Source organism: Punica granatum, chromosome 8 (assembly GCF_007655135.1).
Source record: "Punica granatum isolate Tunisia-2019 chromosome 8, ASM765513v2, whole genome shotgun sequence".
NCBI lineage: Eukaryota > Viridiplantae > Streptophyta > Magnoliopsida > Myrtales > Lythraceae > Punica > Punica granatum.
The window spans coordinates 13,277,390-13,287,069 of NC_045134.1; the positions used below are offsets into that span (position 1 = coordinate 13,277,390).

The following is a 9,680-nucleotide window of genomic DNA, read 5'->3' on the forward strand; positions in this document are numbered from 1 at the left end:
TTAATTTATTATTTGATTTTTAGCATGAAGCCTCTATTTATTCGTATTCAGTGGGCACAAATCAAGAAAAAAGACATGTCCTTTTTTTGTTTGGGACGTGTCCCACAAAGGAACTTCGTATATTTTCGGCCAAATAACTATGTAAGGATGGTCAAACATTTGTTGACCGTATGAACTTTTTTTTTTAACTGAAATTTTATTTTCATCAACTTAGTACAAATATTACACTATGTATTTATCGAAAATAAAGCCCATTGAATTTGCTAACTAATTTCACAATAGATCGTGATCTCAAGGTACCGTCCCAACAAAGACAATCTTGTCCAGACAAATTAGAAAACTTGGCAAATCTGGTAAGAAAAAAGAATTTAAAATTACAACTTGGCAAATCTTGAAAGAAAAATGAATTTAAAATTACACTTATGAGAACTCTTTTTTCGGAATGCACTCTAATATTTGGAAACGTGGGTCCCAACTAAGACAGTTCGAGCCAAATTTGTCTATTAAAGGGTAAAACTTTTCCGACGTAAATTTTCTCTATTTATAAGAATCAAATCGGGATCTTATTTAAGGAGAATAAATGCCGATCCACTTGAATAAACTAAAATTAATACTTAGAACACTCTTTAAAACGATATATACGATAAGGCTTAGAGAAAAAGCGACTATATATGGCAGTTAACCCCAAAAAAAAAAAGAAACGAGACTATATATGGCCATTATTGTCATCGTCAAAAGTTAGGTACTTACTACAAAGTATACGTTGTGTTTCGGAATCTTTTATTTGTCAATTTGCGACATTATTTCGTTTCATATAGGCAGATCCAAAGCTGCACTCGATTAACAGTTAACGTATACATGAACGATAAAATTTTAACTGGAAAAAAAAAAGGCTCTTATAAAGCACAATATCGCAATTATTTTATTCGTTTCTTGTATATAGATTCACCCACCACATCCTTGTTCGGCCTCGGGAGCTTGGACTTATTTCTGCCGGTCGCACATATATCAATCAATATATATCAACTTGATGATCCGGGGAAGGTGCATTGATAAATGGTCAAAGAAAACTATAGCTCGTGTTGGAATTTTATTTTTTGTATAAAATATCATTAAGACGGGAAGAAATTATCCTTTTCTGTTTTTGGTAATATGAAATTATCAGTAAATTGCATGTGAGAGTTCATAAGAATATTTTCACATGATCGAGCTGCCCCTTTCTCGTAGCTCTTTATTTTATCTTCTTCTATCCCTTTAGAGCTAGGCACATGAATCTTCCTCTCGACCGAAGATTATTTGATCATCCAAATATTTCCAGATAGAATAAGAAGGTGTATTTTCCACTTTCTTAATTGTAACCCAAAAAGAAAATCAATATGTGCTGCTTTTGATTGATTCTCCTTGGATGGCTGATAGGCTCTAATACATGGGCTAGGAATCATTTATAAGCCTGGATGGGGATAGAATTTAATGTATTCGTCCTTATTTTTCAATTTATATAGGGATCAAATTAATTGATCTAGTGGGTGCAATTTCACGACCTATCCTACAAGTCTATATTTTCATAAGACGAAATATAATGAATTTAAAAGGGAATTTTGCGGCATGGGAAATATGAAGGCTTGGAGCCCCCAATAACCAGATAAGGGTTGCAGTTACAACTTTTGGACTCGCGAAATTATAAAACTTTTAATATATTTTGTCAGGTTTAAAATTTTTTATATGAAATTATTCTCATTATTGCCCCTTGCCTTTACGAATTTACTGTTCCTTACTTCCCCTTGGAACTTCTCACCCCAGGAGTAATAGTTCTTAGATCCGTCCCTGGGAAATATGTCGAAGTCAGCATCGCATGATAGTGAAAAAGCTGATTATAATATCATTATAAATTTATAATGAATTTATTTATTTATTTTTGTATGAAAACTGACATTCGAAGGCCTAATGCGGCCCATATTAATCTAGTCGAGCCGGGTCGGCCCATTAACCGGTAAAACTCTTCTAATTAATGATTTTTCTATTCACAAAACCTGAACCGAATGCCTTATTTAAGGAAAACAAGTGCAAAATCGCTTGAATCAACTATTTTTTTTCTTTTTAATAACCATATATATAATATCATTGCACTGGATCCATTTTTCTAATTTCTATAATTAGAGAACATCCCATTTCTGAGTATGGAATTTGGCTGAAGTGTATATATCATCATCCTCTGCACCCATCCGGGCATATATATGGCTAGAATATTACACCGATATTGGGCGCACAAAAACCTACAGGGAGAGATTCATTTAGAAGGTAATAAAATCGTGGAGGGACCAGCAGATGAGCAATCAAACTCAACCAGCTCGGGAAGGAGGAAGCAAAAGGACAGCAGCAGTTGCAGTCCAGGGGATGGCTCCAACATTTCCGCACAGTTCGGGTAATTCCGCTGGAGATCGCTTCGACTCTGAGGATGCACACAATGACCAGGTCCATAATTTCTGGAAACCCATATATGAAAATTGAAGTGCTGTTTCTTTTCTAAACCTCTATCAAGTTGATCGATTTATTAAACTAACTGATTTTTTGTTGTGATCAGAGACCAGGATGGAGGAAGTTTATGGCATTTGTCGGTCCGGGATTCCTCGTTTCTCTGGCCTATCTTGATCCAGGAAACTGTAAGCCAAATATCCTCCATCTGCCCTGCTTACTGAGATCAAAATTTTTCAAATGTTTTGTCTATTTGAAATTCGAATTTCGGCGATGGAACACTCGCTTAGGAATTTATTTTTTCTAACAAAAGAGGCGCCCATGACCTAATGGGACATACGGTGAATGGAAACCGAATGGGTATAGGAAACCCCAGAACCGGAAATCAAACAGTGTATGTCAAGGTTACCTTCAAGGCTGGCACGTAGTGTCACTACAAGGGCTTTAAGACTTTTTCAATACAGCAGCTCGAGCTTGATGTGCGCTAATTTCCCCTCTCTTTCCCCTCTTGCAGTGGAAACTGATCTCCAGGCTGGAGCAAATCACAGATATGAGGTAAGAGATGCTGGAGAGATTCGACCACTTTTAATGATTTGGCACGGATTGTATTATATATGTCCGAGCATCCGTATGCGAATACGAACTGTTGTTAATACGAACAAAGCTAACTCATCAGTATGTTCAATGATCATTTGTAGCTTCTATGGGTTGTTCTGATCGGAATGATGTTCGCGCTCATCATCCAATCGCTCGCTGCGAATCTTGGGGTAACCACTGGTAATACGAGCAAAGCTCGAATAACTAATCGCCTTTTTATCTTCTGAATATAAAAAAGAAGTTCTTGTCGATTGATTTTTTATCTTCTGAATATAAAAAAGAAGTTTTCGTCGATTGATCTAACATCTATTCTCGGAGTACATATATGTGTATGTGATTGTTCGTATACATATATATTAATTATAGGAAAGCACTTGTCGGAGTTGTGCAAGGTGGAGTACCCAACGTTGGTGAAGTACTGCCTGTGGCTGCTCGCCGAGGTCGCTGTTATTGCTGCCGATATACCTGAAGGCGCATTAATTTCTCCCTAATTTTCTCTCCTTTTGTTCTTCTTTTTTTCTTGAAAATAATATATATAATCCATATGAGCAATATTTACTCCATTTTTTTACGTGATATCTTGTTTTTTTCTCCTCTTTCTTTTCAGTCGGTTTAGAATCTTCCGAAATGCAAATCGTCAATTCATTTCACAAGAATTCAATTAAAATCTTCAGTGTAAAATTCAAATAACAGAAGATTTTCAGTCATTTAAAACTAACAACCATAAGTTTAAACTCCACAATCCTATGCAAATGGATTACTCTATCTTAAGATGCATGCCAAATAAGATTGCTCGATTCATTTTAGTTAAATTTTTCATATTTTCAAACAATATATTTCATTTACAACTAACCCGAATTGAATTAAATCGAAATGAAATGAACTGAATTGAAATCACTTTTTACATAAGAATTGATTCCAAACGGGGTGTTAGGGCGGCTAACTTGTCTTACCTGCTTCATTTGAACGTCACCGGCACCCTACTTTTTTAAAAATATTAAATTTCAAAGTCCTCCCTAATTTCTATGATCACGTCAACCATAGTTTTTGAATATTTCTTTGGTGTCTTCGATGACGACCCACTTATCCTCATCCACCGTACCCCTGGAGTCTGTTCCCCTAATTTCTATATGTTGATATGGCTTTAAAGAAAGACTTTGTATAACGGGCCATGTGCAACGGGGAACCGCTCTATCGAGTTGGCCGCCCCTTCCTCAGTTGATTTTATTATTCAACCGAAACAAAAAAAAAAACCACAAACTATGATAATCACATATAGCTGGAGATGAGAGATCATAAAATGCGAAAAATTCGTAATTTTTACTCTTTGTATTTCTAATATATATATATATTCGTTGTTAATTACAGTGATTGGGACAGCCTTCGCTCTCAACATATTGTTTCGCATTCCCTTATGGGCTGGTGTTCTCCTCACCGGTCTAAGCACTCTTTTGCTGCTTGGCCTACAGAGATATGGGGTACGTATTCCATTCCACTTTGATTACTAATTTGCCCCTATCTACTCCCTATAATTAATATATAATCTGTGATTTTTATAATGATCCTCATAATATATATATATATGGGGGAATGTGAATTCTAGCTTAATATATTACAGTGACAATTATCAGATATATGGTGCATGTGCTAGTTTGTCCGTGTGCGCGAAGGAGGAGCTGGCTATCTACCTCACAAACTTTAAGTCATGAGATAATTAAATATCTATTAATCTCAGCTTAATTAAATATTTTTTTAAGTAGATCCACGTAATGCATGACCGCCTTTCAATTGAAACACGTAATGGATGACTTAATCGACTACTGTTGCAAATTTTTTAGCCTCAGTAAAGATTCTTCCGCATATCATCATCAATTATAATACATACTAGTCCTCCCGCATACGCAAAGTCTTTTATAATTATGTTTTACTTGACTTTTTAACTTTCAGAGTTTGCTCCTTTTTTTTCTTTTTTAAACGTACAATGGTGAAAATAAGTAGGTAATTTTGAGGATATAGAATAGTGAGTTTTCTAAATTTTTTTATTTTTCAATATTTTCTCTGAAATTAGGAGATTTTAGTGGTTAGTATATATATAATAAGTTTAACCTTTATTACCCAAAAAATAAATAAATAAAGTTTAACCTTAAATAAAAATATGCATGTGTGAATTATATCTCAAATAAAAATACTTTAATTACAATTAAAAAGATTTACAAAAATCCCGAAATTTATAAATATTTAAGTAAAATAAATCAAAATCTTTCGCATTACACGAGCAAGGAGCTAGTTTTGCCATGACTATGACAGAATATTGCTTATACTATGACCGGCAATTGCGTAGCTCATCCCTGTATAATTGTATTTGTAGTTACGGTGATTTGAAAAAGAGTCTTGATATATTTGTGAAGAATTGATTTTGTGACACAGACATCTATAGACCATTTTTTCCGATTTCATGTGTCTAGATACGAAAGCTCGAATTGCTAATAGCAGTTTCGGTCTTCATAATGGCTGGATGCTTCTTCGCTGAACTGAGCTATGTAAATCCTCCTGCTTCTGAGGTGATGAAGGGAATGTTCATCCCCAAGCTCTCTGGGAAAGGAGCGACCCCGGATGCCATTGCCCTTTTGGGTGCGCTGGTCATGCCGTATAAATCTTGACTCAATCATTCTTGCATCTGCCTGATTAATATTAACTTTATTTTCATGATGAAAGTTCGCTAGTTCGTTTTCAGAAACTAATTTCCTTTCTTTTAAACTAACTATCAGGCACAACCTTTTCCTGCACTCCGCTCTTGTTCTCTCCCGAAAAGTTCCGAGGTCAGTCCATGGCATAAACGTGAGCCAAAACACAATCTTGCAATTTTTATTTAGATAAAAAGATGAATAGGATGAAAAGCAAAACATTGATTTGCATTGTTCATCCAATTTTGCAGGATGCGTGTCGATATTTCCTCATAGAAAGTGGATTTGCATTGTTCGTGGCGTTCTTGATTAACGTAGCTGTCGTCTCTGTGTCTGGAACAGTTTGCTTTGCAGAGAATATTTCGAGCGAAAATGCCGATCGATGCAGCGATCTAACTCTTAATTCAGCTTCCTTTCTCCTTAAGGTTCAACTCACTAGTGCGTTTAGTTAAAGAAAAGCAAAACGGAAAAACTTAAAGGTGGAATAATCTCATTCCAAATTTGTGTTGCAGAATGTGTTAGGACAATCTAGTTCGACCATTTACGCCATTGCGCTACTCGCCTCTGGGCAAAGCTCCACTATTACTGGCACGTATGCAGGACAATATATCATGCAGGTTGTGGAAGATGAATGGACATTAATATTTGAAGAAATTTCGTCATTCGCTCGGCGAAAGCTAAACAAATCTTGATCTTTTTATAGGGATTCTTGGACCTGAAGATGAAGAAATGGCTGAGGAACCTGACGACAAGGTGCATTGCCATCATTCCGAGTTTAGTTGTTTCGATAATTGGAGGTTCTTCTGGGGCTGGTAGACTCATAATCATCGCATCGGTACTTTTGATAATATTATAAGCTCTTTATATACATTATCAAATGTCCCCCTACAAATATATTACGTAATTTAATTACGTTTTCTGCAGATGATTCTCTCCTTTGAACTTCCATTTGCTCTCATCCCACTCCTCAAATTCAGTAGCAGTGCGACGAAGATGGGACCGCATAAGAATTCCACATATGTAAGTAACACGGTTTTGGCTTATTAATAGTTCATATCACAAATATTCCTCCTGTCTCCAAGGCTTGCATTTATATACGTTGTTACATTAATGAGTTTGGAAAAAACTTATGAATGTGTGATCGAACATATAAGACATTTTTGGATTTCATTTTGGTGCTCCAGGTGCTTGTAGTCTCATGGATTCTAGGTGCCGGAATCATCGGTATCAACATCTACTACCTCAGCACAGGATTTGTGGAGTGGCTGATCGGGAATGGTCTCCCAAAGGTTGCCAATGCCTTTATCGGGATCTTAGTGTTTCCCCTCATGGCAGTTTACATCCTTGCTGTGATCTACCTGACTTTTCGAAAGGACGTGGTTGCAACCTTTATCGATCCTACAAGCCTAACATGGAGATTGAGGCCAATCGTTCCAAGCATTTCGAGTTGAAGTCAGTTCCTTGTAGAGATGATTTAGCGGATGTTCCTATTTCTCAATAGATAGTGGATAATTGTTACAATAAAAATGAAGGTAACAAATCGAAGTTTTAGCCAATCACTACAAGAAATTTTATATGTAGTGACAAATTCTATTGCTAAGAAAGAAATTTAGTACAAGAAAAGTATATTGTAATAAGAATATTAAATTATACTAAATAAAGTCTCATAATGTACATACTTAATATGTATGTAAATACATATATATTTATATATATACACAAATCTTCAATATTGTGTGAGCGCCGAAAATTAAGTATTTCCTTAATAACTAACATATATGTATATAACTTAATATGCATGTATATACATGCTTAACTTGTATATTATGATAAGAATGTTAAATTACACAAAGTAAAGTCTCATAATGCACATACTTAATATGTATGTAGATACATATAAATATATATGTATACACATATCTTCAGTATTGTATAAGCATTACAAACCAAGTATTCACATAATAACTAATATATATATATATATATATACATATTTTCATATATTGTGACACACATTGTATAATATTTTCATCGCAAAAATAAGTTTATCATCATAAGTTATATAGATATTGTGACCAAACGTTATTTTATCATGATATACTTATTAGGACGAGCTTATTTTGACAAGATCCGTAACAAATTATTCTTTATTTTTATGGCAATAAATCTTATATGTTATTGTGCAAGCCAAAAATTCCTTTCTAAAGTACAAGTTTTAAAACTCATTCAAAGCACAATATGACAAAGCGTAAAAGAATTTAGGCTTAACCAATGGAATGAGAATCCCATCTAATCTCACGGAAAAACTTTATGAGCACTTAACTTATTCAAGAAAATTAAAAAGTCTAAACGCTTTCTTTTTTTCATTGGAAGTTTACAGTTGAGTAATTAAATTTTATAACTTGTCTTATTATTTTATTTTTCGATGAACTCTTATCTTCTAATACATTATCTTCTAATCTTTCTTCTCTTCTAATCTTTCTTCTAACACAGTAATTCTGATCCATATCCATGGTAGGGAGAGTAGTGTGGGTTTTCCACTCTCAAGGACAATACTGATGGTAAAGAGAGTAGGGTGGGTTTTCCCACTCCCGAGGACCCATCCTTCTCCTTTTTTAAAAAAAAATTTCCTAGTTTTTATCAGATTTTTAAATTTCAAATTTTAAATTTAATTATCCGAACCTTTTTTTTTTTTTTTGCACAACCTCATATCTTGGAGTTTAATGGACCCGATTAATCTAGGCTCGAGCGATGTCAACTCACTAAGTGATAAAACTCACCCAATCGTGATTTTTTTCTAATCACAAGACTCGCACTAGAGACCCTATTTAAAAGGAACAAATGTCGGATTACCTAAAACCAATTCATAATAGTAAACAGCCTTTTCGAATTTATCACCAATTTAATTATTATTTTTTATTCGTGAATTTCTTTTTTTATTTTTCCTAATTATTTTTATTTTTCAAATTTTATTTTATTTCTTATTATTGAATTTTCATTTGGGCTTATACGAGTTTAAATCCATATCCACTTAAAAGCTCAAGCTTTTAAGTAGAAATGGATTCGAGCCCGTATAAGCTCAATAGAAATTTAATACGGTATCAGAACCTAGGTTATGCGTATGCGTGCCTACGCGGGTGTGCGCACCCACACCACGTCAGGCCCAGTATGTCGAGTGCAGCCAAAGTGAGCCTCGTGTTAGTCCCCCCTCGCCCGAGCACGGAAGAAGAGCTCGGCTCGAAGTCAATTGTTGAGGGCGGGTGTTTAAGGGCACGTGACAACGTGTAGGTAAAAATAGATCACACGTTACACGTGAGAACGAGTGTTGAGGATATTAATCTCACATAAAAAAGATGAATCAAAATCCATTGGTTTATATGAGACTTGGGTACCACCACTTATCAACTTGAGTTTTTAAGTGAAAATGAACCCAAGCCTGTATAAGCCCAATGGAAATTTAATATGGTAACCTAGGTTAAGCGTATGCGTATTTACGCGCATGTGAGCATCCACACCACGCCAAGCCCAGTATGTCGAGTGCAGCCAAAGTGCGCCTCGTGTTAGTTCCCCCTCGCCCGAGCACGAAAGAAGAGCTTGGTTCGAGGTCAATTGTTGAGAGCGGGTGTTTAAGGGCACATGACAACGTGTAGACAAAAATAAACCACACGTTGTACTTGAGGGCGAGTGTTGAGAATATTAATCCCACATAGAAAAGATAAATCAAAATCCATTGGTTTATATGATACTTGGGTACCACCACTTATAAGCTTGAACTTTTAAGTGGATATGGGCATAAGCCCATATAAGCCTAATTGAAAATTTAATATAGTATCAGAACCTGGATTATGCGTATACGCATCTACATGCGTGTGCGTACCCACACCACGTCAGACCCAAGATGAGTCTGGCTCGATACCAATTATTAAG

General features: G+C 35.3%; 1 protein-coding gene across 4 annotated transcripts; it reads left to right on the forward strand.

The window, feature by feature from the left end:
• The first annotated feature begins 2,172 nt into the window (after positions 1 to 2,172).
• On the forward strand, positions 2,173 to 7,436 carry LOC116187162 (metal transporter Nramp5-like). Of its 4 annotated transcripts, none has more exons than XR_004152003.1 (13): positions 2,173 to 2,472; positions 2,582 to 2,660; positions 2,987 to 3,027; positions 3,171 to 3,249; positions 3,436 to 3,540; positions 4,438 to 4,547; positions 5,535 to 5,716; positions 5,838 to 5,907; positions 6,005 to 6,178; positions 6,266 to 6,370; positions 6,457 to 6,565; positions 6,678 to 6,773; positions 6,938 to 7,079. XR_004152003.1 is itself a non-coding variant. In XM_031515768.1 (13 exons), exons 1-13 carry the CDS (start codon positions 2,326 to 2,328, stop codon positions 7,202 to 7,204), a joined length of 1,587 nt encoding a protein of 528 aa, XP_031371628.1. In that variant the 5' UTR covers positions 2,177 to 2,325; the 3' UTR covers positions 7,205 to 7,436. The 4 variants fall into 4 exon arrangements, 2 of the variants coding, with proteins under 2 accessions (XP_031371628.1, XP_031371629.1); XR_004152004.1 differs by having other exon boundaries at positions 6,457 to 6,506; positions 6,938 to 6,983; XM_031515768.1 differs by having other exon boundaries at positions 2,177 to 2,472; positions 6,457 to 6,588; positions 6,938 to 7,436.
• The last annotated feature ends 2,244 nt before the right edge of the window (positions 7,437 to 9,680 follow it).